This window comes from Falco punctatus (genome assembly GCF_963210335.1).
Source record: "Falco punctatus genome assembly, chromosome: 2".
NCBI lineage: Eukaryota > Metazoa > Chordata > Aves > Falconiformes > Falconidae > Falco > Falco punctatus.
The window spans coordinates 93,656,946-93,676,819 of record NC_137581.1 but is presented as its reverse complement, the minus strand read 5'-3'; the positions used below and the strand labels follow the sequence as shown (position 1 = coordinate 93,676,819).

The 19,874-nt window shown below is 36.8% G+C and overlaps 1 protein-coding gene across 2 annotated transcripts in view; it reads left to right on the top strand.

The window, feature by feature from the left end:
• The first annotated feature begins 34 nt into the window (after nucleotides 1-34).
• The window catches only part of MOSPD2 (motile sperm domain containing 2), a 35,734-nt gene continuing 15,894 nt past the window's right edge, over nucleotides 35-19,874 (top strand). Inside the window, exons 1-8 of one of the 2 annotated variants that reach the window (XM_080375446.1) lie at nucleotides 35-180; nucleotides 330-396; nucleotides 8,858-9,013; nucleotides 9,690-9,776; nucleotides 11,392-11,546; nucleotides 16,969-17,029; nucleotides 18,269-18,307; nucleotides 19,360-19,484. In XM_080375446.1, coding sequence (XP_080231572.1) covers nucleotides 172-180; nucleotides 330-396; nucleotides 8,858-9,013; nucleotides 9,690-9,776; nucleotides 11,392-11,546; nucleotides 16,969-17,029; nucleotides 18,269-18,307; nucleotides 19,360-19,484 — 699 coding nt within the window. In that variant the 5' untranslated portion in view covers nucleotides 35-171. Of the gene's footprint in view, nucleotides 181-329; nucleotides 397-552; nucleotides 666-8,857; nucleotides 9,014-9,689; nucleotides 9,777-11,391; nucleotides 11,547-16,968; nucleotides 17,030-18,268; nucleotides 18,308-19,359; nucleotides 19,485-19,874 lie in introns of those variants that run through there. The other variant, XM_080375447.1, reaches the window with a different exon arrangement.

Sequence of the window (19,874 nt, the reverse complement as noted above, 5' to 3'; positions counted from 1 at the left end):
CGGGTGCCCGCCGGCACCGGCCCCTCCGCTCGCGCCGCGGGGGAGGCGGGCCGGCGGCAAGCCCCGCCCCCGCCGGGGTCACGCGACGCCTCCATCCCCATTTCCGTCTGCCCCTTGCGCTCGCGGGCCCCGCTGTCGCCGCGCGGCCGGTGCGGGCGGCGTCGCTGGACCATGGCTGAGGTAAGCCCCTGCGCGCCTGCCCTCCTCACGGCTGTCAGCCCCAGGCGGGGCGGCGGCCGGGCCCGCTGCACAGGTGAGGGGCTGGAGCTCTCCTGGGCTCCGGCCTCTCCTTTCCTTGCACTTCCCTCCTGGTTTTTGTGTCCCCTCAGCAGCGACAAGACAAGGCCGCGCTGATAAGCGAGACTCGGCGGCGGTTCGAGGCGGAGCACCTGCCAGGTGAGCGCCTCGGTGGCGGAGCGGGGGGCGGGCGGGGAGCGGTGTGCCCCGTTCCCTGGCTGTGGGCTCTGGGGCTTGCCCGGTGTCGCTTTTCCCCTGTGGGCTTCCAGTGTCCTCGCTTTCTCAGGTGAGCGGGTGTTTCTGTCTTTTCTTCAGGTGGCCGAAGCTGTCGGGTGGGGATGATGCCCGGAGGAGGAGGTTTTCTGTGGTGGCTCTGGATGCTCTCTGCTGGGTGGCGGTCTTGGGCAGCAGGACGTGTTGGGGCAAAGGTCTGGGTCCTTTTGACTCCCAGTGACGTTTGGCTGGCGGCGGTGTGGGGTCTGGGGCACCGCTGTGCTTGATGCGTTTCGGACATAGACTGTGGCGGGGGGATGGAGAGAATTCTGACCTCGACCAGTTTGTCAAGGAAAGAGTTGTTTTTCGAGAGTAACTTGCGCTTCAAATTCGTGCTGGCCTTAATTAAAATCATGCAGCATGTCCAACTCGATTCTGAAGTGTAGATGCTTTTAAACTTGTAAATGAAGGCCAGGAAGTGCTGGGGATGCCGGGAGGATAGGAGTACCAGGGTAAGCCTCGAGGGGTTTCCTTTCATTTCAAGGTTGATTTGCATTGCTTATGATAGAAGAATATATAGTAGTAGAGTATGCGAACAACTGCAGTAAGCAGTACGTTTTATTATGACTGTCTAAAGACTTTGTGTTAAAAACATGCTTCTAACCAATTTTTAATGCAAATATAGTAAGGGCCCAATAGTTTAGGAGTTGCGTCTGTCATCTTTAATATAAGCCTCAATCTTGCAAACACATGCCTTGCTTTGATATTCCTGATCAGAATTATTGAGGTTACCTAGTTACTGCTTTTATGTAAGGGTTGCATGCTTCTTATGACTTGTGATTGGGTGTAGCACTTCTGTTGCAAACTTCAAGGATCTTGAGGGTGGTATGACTTCGTTTTATATAGTTGGTCTGCTAACTTTCATAAAGGAAACTGCTTTGGCTGTGGTTAAAGATGACCTGCATTTATGGCAAGATGACAAAATAATTAGAATAGTGTCTTGAAGAAGAGAAGGCTTACTTTAATAGTTGATATTTCTGTATGAATAAAGATCTGTCTTTGGCAGTCTTAAAGCTTAGGCACTGGAGAGTGGAGGGTCATCTTAAATTATAAATAATTTTTGTTGTTATGCTTTCAGTTTCGGTTAATGTGTATACTTTCCAATAATAAGTGATTCATCTTGCTTTGTATTCTATATACCAGAGTCACTCTCATAAAAAATGGCTTTGGAAAGCCTAGAACTTTTGGGACAGTTGCTGTCAACAGGGAGTACTACCTTTTCAATTGAACTATCCCTTACAGACTTGGAATTCCCCAAGTTTCTCTAGTTGTAATGAAGCCTCTGTTGGGCTGGTCCTCACAGCCATTAAAATAATTGAATACTGTTGCAAGATAAGCTGTAATCCTATTTGCAGTATTTTGAACACATTTTTTCGGTCTGTTTTTGGGTTCTGGTTTACGGCTCTTAGCCCTTTAAAGAAAATAGGATTAGGATTTTTGTTGAGTTTACATACTTAAATTCCTCCCTCAAATTTCAGAATGTCACAAGCAAATTAATGTTGTCAAACCCACCTGAAGTGTGAAAAACACATAGTTTTATTGTGGTCCTTCAGCCTTTACTGCATGTGTTCTAAAATGTCGTTTTCTATGTTTCCTCTTAATTGGAAAGAGGTGTGGAGGTGCATGTCTGCAGACACCCCCAAACATAAAACTTTGTGTTGTAAAGGTACAAATGATTGTTTCATATCCAGACATTTAGTCTGCTTTCAGAACTTAAGGGCACTGTCAAGGCACACAGAGAAATTGATACTGTGAAAGTTCAGTGTGGTCATAAAATTGTGGGCCTCTACAGGATGAACTTAATTCTATTTACAGGTGAGCTGCAAGTGCTAAAAAATGAATAAAATTTTCAGGCACTTTTGTTTCTGACAGGTGCAGCTGTCACTTTTTTATCTGTGTTTCAAGGTAGGATGGGAGGAGTTTTGTTCAGCAATTGAAAGCACTGGAAAGTCTGGGATTTTTTGAATTATACAGTTTCATTTTCGTGCTTCAGTCAAGGAATTGTTTTTATAGTCGGATACAGTTTGGAAAATAGTGTCAGGGAACCTTACTGGCTGATTTCCCCATAGTTTGTGTGAGAATTTTCTGGCTGAAATTGTTCAGCGAATATGACCATTGAGTGGTTCTAGAGGCAAAGCTTGGCCACTGTGAGATCTTATCTGCAAAGTAGTGTTTAATGTTAACTGAGACCTTGTTGGTAGTGTTTTCAGTTAATTTTATAGCTGTATTTGAAAGATAACCTCTATTCTTGTGAGGAATATGTATCCCTAATAATTAAAACCCTTGCATTTATAAGGCATATTTCCAATACTGAAAAGTTCCTGTTGGCCCAATAGACTAGCAGATGCTGTCTGATGTGGTAGGCAGAGAGCAATTTATCTTTGCAGTTTTGGGGCCTAATTTCTGTTTTGTCTGTTTGGATTCTTTGTGAGAACTGGTGATGTAAATGATTTGGGTGGTGACAGGAACAATGAAAACAAAAGATTATTTTCCAGTACTGACTGGTACTAACAATGTTTTCTAGCAAACAGTGGGTTTTTTCTTCAGTGCATTTTCATTCCCTAGAGCATTTCTAAAATTAGCTTTTTTTTTCCCCTGGGCTATTATTTCCATTTTAATGTTACAATGGAAATTATAAATAATCAAATCTTGGTAGGTTTTTCTATTCTACAAGTCTCTTTTCCACACGTCCTTTTGCATATTTACCATTTCTTATTGCCTGCATTTCCTGGCCCTCCCCATTTGCACCCTCTTCATTTCTTCTTTATGCAAAGCTTTATTTTCAGAAAAAAGATTTTGCAAGAGAGGTTTCCCACTCCAACTAAAGGAAATAAATTTCATCATGACTTTCTTTTAGCCACTAGCAAAACTTTTTGTTAATTATGTTGGCCAGTTGCAAATAAAATTTTAGGCATGGGGCAGTCGCAAAAAAATAGTGATATAATTACTGTGCAAAACTCAAGGTAATGTTTTGAATTCCTCTTTGTGTCAGTTTGTGCTCTGAAAAATTGACTTCTGCTGATTCTTGGCTTTCTTGCTGAGAAGTGCTGGAAGGATAGGATAAAAACATACTTTTGTAGGAAGCTATGTGATATTAATGCTCGAGCTTTCTATTGAAAGTAGTCTTTATTGCCAGTGAGTGTTCAATTTTGCTAAAGGTTTAAATGTATCATGTGTTATGGAGGCAGATAATTTTGTTTACTGCTGCTTGAATTTGTTACAATAACTCCTTATTGGGTGGAAACAGTTCTGGTTTTGTCCTCATTGTATGGCTACTGACCTTCTTAAATTGTTTTCAGTCTTGCTGATTTCCTCATCTACCAATTGGAGGCACATACCCGAATGGTTATAGTAATAGCTTAACATGTTGGGCATCAGCAGGTCAGAGGAATAATTATGACTATTTCAGACCTGAGACTTCTTGGCTGAAATAGCTTAAGGCAATATGTGTAATGGAACAATTGACATACTTTGCAGAGTTGTGTGTTTTTGGTTGTTTGGTTGGTTGTTTTTTTTTGGCACAATGAAGTGGTGTTTTGGTTTTTTTCTTCTATTCAAAGGTACCTAGTTATCCCTACTTAGCTTTATGTATGACTTGTTCTGTAACATTTGTTTTCTACGTAAGAGTTCTTCCTGAAGGCAGAAGTCATTCCTACAGGTTATGAATTTGGAACCTGTCTGGATTCATTTAGTGTGAGACTTAACTGTGCAGCCTCTTTTTCAGTCCTGTAGTGTGTCTTCTATATTCTTGTTTAATATTCTCAAACTTCTGTTTTTTTTCCTAAAGCATGAATGCCAGAAGAAAACACAGCAGTGCAGCGTTGGTCTCCTGGTAATGTAGACAGCACTGAAGAAAAAAAAGTTGAGAAGGATTGTGTAAAAATTTGTGCATCAAAGAATTTAATGAATTCTTCCAGTGAAAGTGTTGCAGTGAAATTTGTGTTCATTTAGTTTTGCATGATTCTGAAGTTCTTTTCAGACCTGTTGTCTTGTGTTATACAGGCCCCTTTATGTTGGAAGATGGTAATTAAGTCACAGGGTTTCACTGTAAGTTTCTCAGCTTAAAGATGGCAACTATTAAAAAGCCAGAATGTGGTCATAGAAAGAACAAAACTCCTCACTTGTGCAAGAGAAGAGGAAGGCGAATAATAGGAAGAAGCTGCTGTTCAAACAGAACTCTTTCTCTTTTCCCTTGACCTTAAATGCTCAGTGAGGAAATGAATGTAACTAGCTATTTTCAAAATAAGGTTAAATAAAATTATGAACTTTGAAGGTTTCAGAGTTCTCTCTGAGACTGGTCAGTCTTCTTGCTCACTCAGATTTTCCTGAAGAGCTTTTAGCTGAGGGAATGAAGAGAGCTAATTTTGGTCTCTTTTCCTTGCTGTTGTCACTGTTACTCCCTCATACATAACTTAGAATTTGGTTTTGATGCTCTGGTAAATAGCATCATCTGCTTAGCAAATCTGCTGTCTTTCACTCTTCTGGATCTGAGTCTTTCTTTGTTTCTGTGCAGTTTACCAGTGTAACAGAAAAGTCTTGCAGCATTCCAGTTTTGCCTCTTCCCCTATTCTGGGATAGTAAGGTTTGGATCTCTGGCTGAGGGAGAAACTAGGTTTCCCAGCTTCTGTACAGTTGCCCTGATCATGAAAGGTTTCATGAAGGTCTGGCATTGCTGTTAAATATGTGGCTTTCACTAGCTCTTTCTGAACAGAAGTAGCTGTGAATGCTGTTCCTTGTGTTTCTTTTGGGGCAAGTGGGGCATATTGCAAATATGTTATGAAATGTTGTTTGTTACGGACTTAGAGATGTCCATCTTCCTGAGTAGAGTGTGACTAAACTTACTGTTTCAGCATCTTAGTGGCAGTTCTGTAGGTGTGAAGAAACAGGCACTTAATTTTCTAGCGAGAAAAGCATCAGTATATGTTTACAGGTATATTAAGTGGTCAGGCTGGAGGTTGCCTGAGGTAAGATACTTCAGTTTATGGTGTCCCCTGTATTTCCATCTGGATGCCCCACAACTTCTGTTACCTTTTTAGCCTCTTAATTGTTGTGTAGGATGTGTTTGAATTATGTGTTGAGAACCCCAGATGTCTATTTTCTTTCATCTAATTCTGTTTTAACTCCAGAAATTTCTAACAATCCAGTAACTGCAGTCAGGTGTTCCAAAAGTGATTTATAATTAGAAACATTGGGATCACTTTACAGCATAGTTTGGAAACAAGTTTCCAGATGTCTATAAGAGTTACTGGAAATGCTCAGATTTGAGGAGGAATTCCTCCTCTGAACGGACATATTTTCAATTACTGGATTATTGGAAGGACTAGTAATTTCATATCTGCTTTTTTAATGTGTGAGATAAACCACCTTTCTTTTGAGTTCACAATCCCATTCTAAATTTTACTTATTCTGCAGCAAGAATTGGATAAATCAGACAAGGTTAATACAGTTATCAGTACTTCTGTTGTTCTGTCAGTCTTGTTATGCTTACCTAATTGAAATGCCAGCATCCTGCAAGTGCCTGCAGAAGTAGAATTTTACTAGTTGTTTTTGATCTAGTGTGTGTTGTAGTATGTATGTAGATTCAGATGACATGTGTCAGCTTGTTGAAAATTCCGTTGCTGAAGAGAGGAAAAATATTTTAATTTTTTCAACTGTTCCTATTGCTGAATCCAGCTTGTTTTACATTGCTGTTAAAAGATTGAGCAAAATGTTTTATCCATTCATCTTTCACTTCCATTTTCTTAAAATAATAATTAAGTTAAATGTATATATTTTTAATATTATCTAAGTTCAGAGTTCTGGAAAATTTTAGTGGCCCAGAAACGTGTTCTGGGGCATGTTCCACTTAATATGTGAACGTTTTTGAATTAGTTTGATACAAGGTGCACTATTCTGTCATTCTGACAGTTCTGCTCTCAAATAGATATTGAGAGCAAAGAGCCTCAGAAAGTGGTGTGAAATGTTATCCTCTTAGTTTTTACCTGGTGGTGTGTGGTTTTTATCTTTAATTACACGGTACCAAAATCCCTTATACGAATAGGATATATATGGGAGCGATCTCAGAAATTTCTTGGCTGGTTGATTAACTGCAGTTACTCTTAGCTGGAAGCTAGTGCATGTTACAGATTATTAAACCAAATTGAAGTAAAGTTGCTCAGGCACTGGAGGTGTCTAATACTGATGTTAAAGTAGATCTTTGCTCTGGCAAAGCCCTAGTTTGCAGTAGCTATGTGTAGCTATATATGGCTTGGATAGCCAATATACAACATTAAATAATCCATAGCATAGAACAGCTAGGATCAGATGGCAAAAAGCAGCCAGTGCTTGTCATGCTTCAGCTGACTATGGATGTACCAGCTTAGTTACTGTATGTGACGGTATCTCTGAAGGGGATTTGTTTTGGAATGCGCCTTACATGAAGAAAGGCTGTGGAATCGTTCTACACTTTTCAGTTTTCAAAACTTGACTGAAAAAGATACTTGATGACCTGTTTGAACTTGGAAGTTAGTGTTGTTGTGCGCAGGAATTAGGACTGAGAAATCCTCTTCAATGTCAGTTTTTTTATAATTCTACCTTAAAATTGGGTAGTTAACATTTTTCAGGTAAAACTGTCCAAATTGTAAATTTGTGGAATAAACACATTTCAAATGAGTGATTGAGACTTTAATACTCAAAGTCTTTGCCAGATATACCCAGAGCCACAGAGAAGTTACACAGCATTTCAGTCTTGTGCCAAGTGTTCACTTTACTGGGCTTAGAATATATAGAGAATGAGCTGTCTGGTACAAGTATGGAAATGATAAGGAAAGGAGCTGAGAGTGTGAGTTTTTAGTGGATTGGAGGCTTTGGGGCAGAGAGGAGCAAGAGGGGACTAAGATTTAGGTAAGTGGGATTTGACTGTAGGCTTGACTAAGAAACAAGGTAAGGAAGTGGGATGGGATCAAGGGAAGGAGAAATTAGAAACCTAATGAAGAAGGAACTGAGTGGATAATGTATGTGAGTAGCTGGATGTGAAGAGATGCATTGGGGGAGTCCAACTATAAGAGCTCTTAGTGGGTACGTACGTTTAAAATAGATATCTATCTTAGTTATATTGACTAATTTGCGACAGGAAGGAGTATAAATTGAATGACAAGTAAAATGGGTCATATCTGCATGTAGGCCAGCAAAACTAAAAATATTAGCAGAATTGAATGGTGTCTTAACATCTTTCTCAGAGTTTAAGATGCCTGAAATACACATCCCTAAAACATCCTGTCACAGTTCTTAATACTATGATGGCCCTGAAAGTAGTTATTTTGAGTTTATTGCAGCTGGCAGAGGAATAGGCTTTCCAGTATGTGAAAATTAGCATCTATTAACAACCAGTCTTAACTTTTTTCATGCTAATCACAAATAAATTTAAGTGGATATTTTAAGAGCTTATTTTTTTTGTAGTAGTTAGCAAAGAGATCTGTATCAGTGTGTTCAGAAGCTGTTTCTGTTGTGGGCTGTTGCTTGATTTACATTTCGATTATGCAGATCTTTCAGACAAAGAGGAGTGGTGATCTAAAAAGTGAGCCTTTGTTTAAGCATATCTACAATAAAAGTAGGTTCCCTTAGGCATTTGTATTTTACAAACTTTCCTGTTTAAGAAACAATATATTAAAGAAAAAAAAAAGGCAGCAACTTCAGTTTCATCTGAAGTACTTCCTAAAGCATGTTAACCTCTTAGCCTCTTGCTAACCTGACAGAAGAAGAGTTTGAGCCCTGGTGTTTTGTACAGCTCTGGAGTTGCACATAGCTTGTGTTCAGTAAGGGAACTACTTATAAAGTGTAGAGTGTGTAATCTTTTCAAAGAAAACAGTTTTGTTTAAGGCGGTGATGTATACTATGTGGTCAAACTCAGAAATTATAACATCTGTTGTCTGACACTTCATGGTCGGACATACTGATGCCTGTAAGTTTGAGAGCTCAAGCCTTGAACTAGTGATGCTTAATACATACATTTATCAGTACACAGATTCTTAGGCTATATACTAATTTGTTAATTATAGAAACCTGTTTTTAGAAGTTTTAGAAAAATTACACTGCCCTACACACACCTTTTTGTTTTCTGTTGTTTTTTCTGAGTAAGAATCACGGAAAAGATTACTCTCACTGGAAAAATATTGTAGTGTTCCTAAATATCATCACAATGGATACCTGGTTTTAACCAATTTCTTGTGCTATGCTTTATCTCCTGAAGTTTGAGACTGCAAAAGAAGTCCTTTGTATCTAGTAGATGCTTATATTGAAACTTTACAAATCTTTTTTCATGTTTTCATAGAAAATGCTATATTCTTACAATAATTAATTTATTTGCTAGATAAATCGGATAAATATGATTCTAGAGATGTGGACAGACTTCAGCAAGATGACAAATGGGTTGAAAACTATCTGATTTGGCGTCATGATGTTGTGGATGACACATTAAAGATGATTGATGAAAGCTTTCAGTGGAGGAAAGAATACAGAGTTAATGGTAAGCTGTGTTATCTAATGATTTTGATGGTGTGTGTTGGTTTCCTATTGAACTACAACTGACTTCTATATGTAGTTTCATTAAGCACCTTTTAAAGGTTTTGTAAATACCAGGGGTCACTGAGCAAGTTATATTCTTCTCAGTTAAAAAAAATAAAATTAGAACTACTGCTTTTTATGTTGGCTAGTACTGTGTCACAGTCTTGTTGTGGTTGCATTGTCTATTGAAAGGTTTTTTTAAGAGGATGGGAGCTATCTGTTCTTTAGTCTTCATGCATTTGCTAGAATGGAGTCCTTAAAAAAAAACAAACAACAAAACAACAACAAAAACAAACCACACACACAAAAAAAACACAACCAAACCAAAAAAAGCACCAAGAACCAGAGCTCTTGTTATTCATAGTAGCACTAGTCTGACAGCCTAGATAAAATAGTATTTTTTTAAATTTATTTTATTTCTTCCTAAATAGATCCTACTCTGCAGCATGAGAGGAAGAAGATGGTAAAGATTTTAAATGGGGTCAATATTTACTTTAGTTTAGTAAAGGCCTTGGAAAGTGGCTTATAAAGATGTTTTTGTATTTTCTTGCTAGACTTTGCATTTTTAGTGACTTCTGTTAAGTTACGATGTGATTATTAATATGATTACTGAAATAATCTTTCATTTGGCTTTGCAGACTTGACAGAATCTGTCCTTCCAAAATGGTTATTTGAAAATGGTTCTCTCTTTCTGCATGGATATGATAAAGAGGGCTATAAATTATGTAAGTTACACAAATATAATATTTTCAGTCACTGATAATTAATTTTTGTTTCCAGCATTTTAACATTTGTTTTAAAAAAACAAATGTTTTAAAAATAGAAGTAGGTACATATTGACAACTGTTTTTACTAAAAATAAGTTGGTAACTTAGTGTCTCTTTGGATCACAGAAGTGGAATGGGGAAACTTTATCAGCAGTTATCAAAAATCATAAGCCTTTATCCTATTTATAATGCAGTCTTTAACTTTCCTGTCGAAGTGCATTGCTTCTATATCTGCCGTGGTGAGTATATGACTAGTATAAATATTCATTATTACAGTGTATTGTCATTGCTTTTCTGTCAGCCCACTTTCTTGCACACTTGCAGTGGTTCACAGGAGGTCTGCAATGGTTTTCTTGTTTTGTGTTAGTTTCATTTTTTTCTGTTGTCATTGGAACGATCAGTAACAACTTGGACAGCTGAGAACTGTTGGAGAATGAACTCTCAATCTCAAGCTGGTGTTGTTAACTTCTAGTAATTAAAGAATAAGATTTATAGGGAAGCAGTAAATATTACCTGAAATACTCCAGAGGATTATTTAATAGTGTATAATGTTCAGTATTGTTTTCTATAGATGAAACTATTGTAACATTTCACAGATATACTTTAATTAAAAATTAAATTCAGTGAGGCAAGACAGGCTTTTTAAACAGATCGCTCATGAGGTTTTCCAAGCATTGATCTTGAAAAAAAACCCAAAAAATTAAATCTGAAATTCTGGTTTTCTTTGGCTTACAAGGGCTAGTTTGTAACTTCCAGAAATACACTAATAATCCAGTATGTTAATGACTGTTTTAAACACCGATGTACTAGTTGTTGTTTTTTAAAAAAATCACGATCAGAAAAAATACAGCTTTTATGCTATGGCTATATTTTGTCTTACTGCCCTTTATCATTGTAAGATATCAGTGCTGTATGAAAAATGCCTACTTTGTAATGCTTCATAATTTAGCCGCCAAGGCAACTATTCAAGGATAAGTGGTAGTGATACCTTTTTATAGCATTTAGAAAGCTAAGCATGATTATACTAAGTGGCTCAGTTTAGTGAGACTGAACGAAGGGGAGAAAAGTATAAAAAACATTAATTTCTTGCATTGGTGCTTGGACAGAAAATTATGCAATTTTTTTCATGACATGAATGTGTAAGTTGAGTAAATAATGATTTCTGATTTTATTGTCACTGAAACATAACTAATGTCTCTCTTTTTCCATACCTGAAATATTTCTTCTGTGAATGTTAATTGGGTCAGGCTGTCTAACTTGGTATGCGAATTCAGATCGTAGAGTTTCTGGTTAGTTGGAGCTTGAGAAACATGCTTCTTGGGCCACATGCTTAGTTCTCATTCTGTTATGTAAAATAAACATTTTAAAGTATAAAAAGGTGAGAAAGGAATGGAGTGGTGGTAGAAGGGTATGCAATGGCTATTCTGGCTGTGCATTGGCCACAAAATTGGTAGAAATGTGAATATACTCAGAAGTGTTAATAAACTTCAGTGCATCCTGTATAGTTATTTGCATAATATTTTGTGTTAATTTGGATTTGTTTCAATTTTTGTCTTTCTTTTCTTCTCACAAGTTTGGTTCAAAGTGAAACATCATACAAGAGATCCTAAACAGCAGCTAGAGAAAAAGAAACTGGTAGCTTTTTGGTTAGAACATTATGCCAAGAGAGACCATGGAAAGCCCTTAACAGTGGTATTTGACATGGCTGAAACTGGAATCAGTCACATAGTAAGTACTTCTGTGGCGTGTTTGATTGCTTTCTGAATTACTTAACCGATGTCCCCAGAAAAAGGGGAGTCCTTGTGCAGTCCTTGATACCTAAATAACTTAATTGCTGACGTTGGCAATATGTAGGGCTTTCCTCCTGTGAACATGAGCAGTTTCCAGAGTCTTTTGTTACATATTAAACTGTCTTGTGCAGCACAATGAAAACTTGCTTTTAGTTTGATGATGGAGCCCATGTGACTATATATAGTAGTTGCTCACCAGCTTGGTTTATAAGTTGTCGTGGATGACAGTAATAAAACTTAGTTTTGAACCACCCAAAAAGGCTGAGCCATCTTTTATTATGAGTACAAATGCTGCAAGTTCTTAAACAGCTCCATTTTCATTGTCATCTTCTTTTGGAGAATCAGTCAGACAAGAGTGTGAAGGATCGAAACATGGAGTAATGGTGAAGCATTAAAACACTTAGATGTAGTGACTGAGATCTTTGAGAATGGTTATCTGTTCTGACAAGATAGCATCTTCAGCTGACAATTCTGATCCTGCCTATCCATCCTCCATGCTATGTATGCTGTCCCTGTATATTTAAATTGGGTTCATTTAAGTCCTTGCATGCAGCTCTCTCCACCCGTTGAATTTTGTTGTGAAGAGAAATAAGCTGGATGCAAAAGAGCAGTTCATCAAGTAGGCATTGCTTTCAGTATTAGTCTTAACCAAATACAGCCCAAGTCTGTTTTTTTACTAACAAAACATGTTATTACAATGATGAGACTAGTATGGTGAAGAAATCCGTATGCTTGTTCTGTACAGGTACATAAAAAGTGAGGGTTCCTGAATTTGAACAGGTGTGGTAGACGTCTGAATTGTTGGCCTGTCTGTCAGACTCAGGTTTATACTTCTTCAAGAATATCTTCACCCCTTTTTTCAGTTCCTTGTCCAGCCTGTCAGCTTTACTGAAGACTGCTTCCTCCAAGCTTGACCTTAAGTAAATGAGAGATTCCAACTTTTCACTCGGAAGAGGAGACATTTCTCTTGGCAAAAGTTTTTATACGTTTCTAGATGCATTCTAGACAAAACGAAGGAGGAGCGGTGTAGCATAGTCACTGCTGCAAGTGATAGTTATTCAAACTGTTGTAGTTGTTGTAGAAAATTATAATGATTTTAAGAACAGGTTTTCACCTTTACTTGGACAAAGTTGTAGAGCTGAACTAAATCATTAAAGAAGCCAAGAGGAATTATACTAGTTTTGAAAACTTTTCTGGATAACTATTTCCCACTTTTACAATAATCCACAAAATTCAACTTTTCATCAATTTATTATTTCAGAATTAAGTATTTGAAATGTCATGTTCTAGGTATTTGGAAATAAGTATTAAAATAAATGAATTCAATACCAATTAGTCATATGTTGAGTCAGTAGTCTGCTTTGGGTATTACTTATAGATTTACCTTAGTTATGCATAGAATTGGGTAATTCCCTGCCTGAAATAAACTTCAGAGAATATTGAAGTTTAGATGGTTATTGGAACTTAACAAATTGTGCATGTTACATGAAACTTAAATGTATTTAAGAACTGTTCCTGAATTGGTTGTTTTAACTGTTCCCAAGTCCTGTACCTGTATGGAAAAGTGGAAGACTTAAAGAAGGTGTGGATTTGTGGGGTTTTGGATTTTCAAAAGCTTAATTTATTGTCTCTTTGTCTATAATATTTCATAAACTGATCCTGAAAATATTGCTGTGAGATATTAGTTTCCCCCAAACTCCTCCTCATGGAATGTTCTTACTTTAGAATACTGGTAGTTGAATATCTTTTCATTTTTCCCTAAAGCTTTCACAAGGCATGAAAGTATGTTTTTACATGACCACTGGAATTTCATAGTGTTTGAAGACACTCCCTGTTTACTTTGGCTTCAATGATTGTTGCACAGTATCTGAATGTGTTGTAACTTGGCATCCATACGCCTGCGTATCTTTGAAGGATGCTAAATTTTACTAAGCTTGTAGTGTAGTAACATCAACACTGTAGCATGTGGAGTGGGGTTTCCTCTAGTCAGCCTGAGCTAGAGATTCAGCTCAATATGGTGTTTTTCCATTGTGATACAGAAATGCTCTTGTCTATTTCAGGAGACAAAGTATTGCCTTAGAACACATTCCTTGTGAACAGGTTTTCTGATGAGATTGATTTCAACCTACGAAACATAGCAACAAATAAATTTCATTCACTTGTTTAAGCATTTATTTTGGTAAGCTTGAGATACGGCTCTCTTGCTGATGTCCATTGGTATTTATGTCATGTGTCAGCACTTCTGTGAGGACCAAAATGACAGACTGCTTCTTGTGAAGTTGTACATTGCAGTTGAAGACAGAATTGTCAGCTGTGTGCTGTGGGTTTTCTTTTTCAGTTTTTTCACTTCCCTTGCTTTGAGATGAAATTTTTGATCCCAGTACTCTACTTTCTCAACACTAATTAGTACAGTGGTTACATGCTGTCATCTGGACTTCTTGTATATTTTTCTAGAATTTTTTTAATACACATTTTGCTGCTTAAGTTGTTCCTTGGTTGGGTTCAGGTATGTGTTATTAAAATCTCCTGGTTCAAAAGCTGCTCTTGTTATAGAGCAGAAGTCCTGGTTAATATCTGAATCAATAGATTTACTTAGTACTAAGTGCACTGGGTACAATCTTTGTTTTAAGTTGTCATCTTTACAGTGAGTCAGTTACATTCATCAGATCTTGGGGGGGTGGTTGTTATCCATTTTAGGTGTGAGTGGGCATCAGCTTGTGTACAGCTTTGTGTACAGTTGCTGTTAATACAGTCTGAATGATAGACTACTACTACCAGTAGAACTTGGTCAGGTTAATGGCATAGAATGAAGCTGCAGCTTAGCTATTGGTTGAGGTCCTTTTCAGAAATTTGGAAATGAAAATGTGTTTTTTAAACTTACATAGAGTTAGGAGTTGAATGTATGCTATAGCATCTCTTTCTTTAGATCTGCATTTCTACCTGTTAGTATGTTTATAAGAAAAACATAAATGCATATACATAGCTTACTACAGGCATCTTTAAGATTTGTTTTGTAGAAGCTTGTTTAGACGAGTAGAGCAATATCACCTGCATTTTTTGCTGGTCCTCAACCTAGACAACCTAAAATCAGGATTATTTTTTTTTAAGAGGTGGGGGAAGGTGGCACTTGAATAATTTTAGTATAATAGGTGAAAATCTACAGTGTCATTCTCTTCAGCTGAGTTCAAAAAAGTAAATTTTTAGCACCCACTTTCAGGAGGCAAAACCTAAGCAGTTTTAGATTGTCAGATGGAGATCTTGCCTATCATATATTTATAGATTTAATCTAACTAAAAATCTCATAGATTGTCCATTGGTTTAAAAAACCCAAACCTTATTTCTAAGAAGAATTTCAATATTCTATAGCAAATGCCATGCTGTCCTGTGATTGTTACAGGAATGGCTAAAACTTGTCTTGTTCTTTTATTGTTGTTGGTATGGCAGGAATGTATTTAAATGTAAGGGGGGTGGGGAAAAAGCTTTTTTTAACCTTTGCTAGGCAAGGTGGTTAATGTTGCATTAGGACCTTGCAGCTTTGAAGTACAGGGCCACAGGCTTTTGAGAAGATACTTTGACAGATAAATATGGTGTAATTCAGTTCTGCAAGGCAGAATTTCTTCTTGCCTGTGCCTTGAGAGCTGTCTATCAGTACTCCTAAAGATAATACTGGACCCATGGTTTTATATAACAAGATTAAAGGATTGTAATTTCCTTGAAGTGAAAAAGTAACTTGATTTGGGTTTTATGGAGCATATCCTGAAGCAACTTCTTTCCAGTGTCTTTGTGTCTCTGGGAGTCTCAATCTCAGTGAGTGCTGTCTGTAAGTGACACATTGTACAGCCTTGCTAGTACATTTAGCACAGAGCAGGATTTTTTAATAGCTGGCTGTAGCAATGTAGAGTAATTGATAAAATTCACCCTAAAAGAACTTGGATTTCAGGGTTCTTTTCCAGAGTACGCCTCACTTGTTTGTTCCGTTGCTATAGACATCTACTATGTCAGTTTTATCGCTGGTATGCAGCCAGGTAATTATGATGGCTCATGCCTTGTTGCACCAGTTCAGGTAACTAGAATAGATGTGGTTATTGAACGGTCTGCTGAAATTTGTACTTCTAATTCCAGACTTTCATTACAAAAAAAATGGATCTGTCTTCCGATATCTGATAGTGCTGCTTTTGGATAGGCAGTGGAATAAAGAGCAGCATCCTTGTTAATGCAGAGGAAATTCCAGTCATTGCTTGGAAATCTGTCACTGTTTATGCTATTAAATGAAAGATACTGCATCCTGGTACAAACAACAGCCAGCTGAGATAAATGTTTCTATTAAGGCTACCTTCTGCCTCTAAAGATACCAAGCTTTCAGTTAGTTTCTAGTTACCAAAGCTACTAATAAAGCTTTCAAGTTGTGGGTAATCCTTTTATATGGGGTGTGTGTTTTTTTTCTTTCTGTCAACAAATGTTGTAATAGCATGTTTACATTACTGCAGAAGCCTGTTCCCCATAACATTTTTACTGTTACGACAGGCTTTAGGTCCTCCATCAGCAATATGTTTTGTACCATTTCTGAAAGTAGTAGTGGTCGCTCCTGTTAGGAGTGGAGAAAGTATGAGTACTTGTGGCAGGCTTCCCACCTAACCAAAGTACTTAACTATAATAATTCTTACTTTATTATCTATACCAGTTTTATTAAAGTGCCTTTTTTGCCCTTTACTGTGTAGTCAGTTCTATTATACCTGGATTTTGCAATGAAGACTTGGCTGTATTTCTGTGGGACTGCTCAGTGGATGGAAGCACCTTGAAAATGGGTGGTATACAAAAGCAGCTCTTTTGTGGGCAGAGGCAGCACTCCATTTCTCTGTGTGCTGCAAACTAGTACTAAACCCAAAAATTCCCTGGAAAGGAAAATGACTATTCTCTGGAAGATCCTGAGACAGTGGTATATTGAATGATACTCCAGACAAATTATTGAAGGGAAATTTCAATATGTTTATTGCTTTCCCCTGTTAGGCTTTAAGATAATCTATCAAGCTTCTGTAGCACTAAAGATTTTTTTCCTCCATCTTTCCTGTATAGCTTAAATCCTGTTTATATTCTGCAGTAGTTTAGATACTGAAATTATTGTGCTGATAATGGGTTTATTGACTTATTTCTTGAATCATAAAGCTAAATTTGACAATAGTCCTGCAGCAATTTAATGAAGTGAAAAGTATTGCATTGACTTTGGATGATGTTTATAGTATGTATAAAATGTGAACAGAGATGATTACAATATGAGTATCTTGTGTTACTCAATAGCTTAACTAAGGTTGTATTTTTAATGCTTTGACTTGTATTACATTTGCTCTGTGCTTTTATTTTAGGACTTGGATTTTGTTCGGTTTATTGTCAACTGTTTCACAGATTATTACCCAAACTTCCTCAGTAAGTATTGTGTGTTAAATCTTAAACTCTGTAGGCTTGTGTAATAAGAGCATTTCATAATATTACAGATGGTTGGGGAGACTTGAGTTTCTTTGCATGTGCTTAATGAGATAACTACATGGCACACAAATGTTACAGATTCAGAATATTTTTGTGCTCACAAACAAGCACAAATTCATATTTTAAATAAACTTTACATTCATCAAATAACAACTGGCTTTTCATGTAATAGTAATTTAAGGCATGTTTTTACAGATTAAAAATTTATACAGGCATCTAGTAGAACTGAATTGGCCTTCGTTTTTTTCCTTTGCTTCTTGTTGTTTGGGTAGAAACTTTTCAGACTTGTATGACAGTTTGTATCCTTTAGGAGTCTTCAGGGGACAAAGAATAAATGGCCATAGAAAATTTTAGGGAGCAGTGGTTTACTCTGAACAAGAATAAGGCATGTTTGTGTGCACACTTGGAAAAACCTGTGTTCTTGCCTGCTAGTATTTTTTTGTGGGTAGGCAAACACCAAATAGTTTTTGCTAGCTTATCTTACATGCACTATACATTTTAGATGAAAAAGTATCTGAATACTGAAATTCTGTACAGCAACTGCTTAAACTCTGAATATTAAATTTCAGCTTGCTGATCAAAGTTCAAAATTTTGATCAAATATCAAACTTAGTCAAGTGCAACATCATGGTTTTGGGTTTTTAACATTGAAGAGAAGAACTTTGGGGCTCTTCTGAGTCAAAGTACTAACTTTTCAGACTTTGCTAAAAAAAAAGAAAGCTTAAAAAATGTGGATTTACAAAGACTCTTGCTGTTTGTTTCTTTGGGAAGAAGAGGTGCTGAATATACCTGTTAAACCTTCTTTTCCATTCAGTAGTTGCTTTTCTAGGTCAGGTTGAGATCTTGCCTTTCTCTGCCTTATTTGGGGATATTTCTTTCTAGTAACAGTATGTCAGAATAGTATCCCAGAGAAGTGTGTATATATATATATAGTATGTAACTTAGCCGTTTTCTTGGAAAAGAGTTAATAAAATTCTAATGCTATTGTACAAACTTATTTATATGACTATATATGTTAAAACCAATTACACAAAATTGCTTCTACAGGAATGTAAACATGGAAGTTTGTAAAAATGACTTCACTTTTTACATGACTGTTATTGCTGTGTTTCCTCTTAAACGGGAATACGTAAAACACTTGGCATTTGTTTTATTTTCTTTTCTTTTTTGTCTTTTCAGCAAAGATAGTGATCTTTGAAATGCCATGGATAATGAATGGTGAGTTCTTTGGTTTTGTGGTGGTGTGTTTTTTGGTGTTTTTTTTTTTATTTTTGATCATGATAACCTTTTAAAACTAGTAGCATAAATAGGAAGCATTTTTCTGTTCTGTGTAGATACAGCTGAATGGTGGAATTTGTTAAACATGCATCTTTAAATCTGTCAGTTTGTAGTTTGTATACTTTTTGTTCTTCCTTCTAGCTGTATTTTAATCATGCTTTAAACATACATATCCCGTTATCTTTAAAGCTTAGGAGACCTTGATAAATAGACTAGTCTTTGAATGTTACCAACTGTAATCCTTTCAAAGCTGGATCTGTTCATGATTTAGGAATATTTTCATCAACAAATGATGGGCACGTAATCGGCCAAAAATAGGACTACAGAACTTGATCGATGCCTGACGCTGATATAGTTACATATGTTTTGATGTGTGTACTTCAATAATTTCTAATTATATGTACAAGATTAACATGTTATTCATGCATTTTTACTATATGAATACATATTTTTATGTTGGCTTACGTTTTTCTGTATATTGATGTTTTACCGTTACTGAAATAACTATGGTGTTTGAAAGTACTCTGTAGATCTGAACAAGTGGCCTTTAAAGGAGGAAAACATTTTGACTAGGAAGAGTATATACATAACTTTCCAGTCTCCCTCATTCAGATTTGAAACACAATTGATTTTTACCCCCTCAATGTGTTCTGGACTGAATTCCAAGACAGTGAATTTGTCACTTATTAAACCAAAGATACTCTTTCCATGACAGTCTCTGGTCTGTCTGTATTCATCTGTAGAAAACTACATGTCTATAAATTTTCTCTGTAATTAATATTGTTTCCCTTGGGCTGTTTATTTCCATTATAACAGGTACTGTCATATCTTATGGGACATAGCTCACTTGTGTTCTGTAAGGTCTACAGGTACACTGCAAAAAAAAAAAAAAAACAAACCCAAAAAAACCCAAACAACCAACAAAAAAAACCCAACCAAAAAAACAACCAACAAATCCTTCCTGACACTTACGTATACCTTTTGTTTTAAAGCTGCTTTTAAAATTGTGAAGGGTTGGCTTGGCCCAGATGCAATAAGCATGTTAAAGTTCACCAACAAGAATGATGTACAAGAATATATCAGTGGAGAGTATCTACCACCTCACATGGGTGGAACTGTAAGTATATTAACATGTCATGGTCCTTTTGTGATAGAGACACACCTATGTATTACATGTGTGGGGTTGAGGGTTGGCACTTTGTGGATGTGGAATTTCTTGAAATTTTTCTGCCAATAAATCTATAAATCACATTAATATAAACCAGGTTAATGAGAATTTGATATCTGGCAGTCTTTAAGTACAGAAATATTTTTTTCTGAATCATGCATCCACTTTCAGGTCATTGGGAGTCATAGTTTTTTTAGATTTTTTTTTTTAAAGTCTATTTTAAGGGTCATTCTTCCTTCTACTTTTTTTTTCCCTCCCACCTGATGAATTGAACATTGTACTGGTTTATGAAACAAGTTCTGTGAACAGAAAATAAGTTTCATGGCCCTCTGAGAGTTT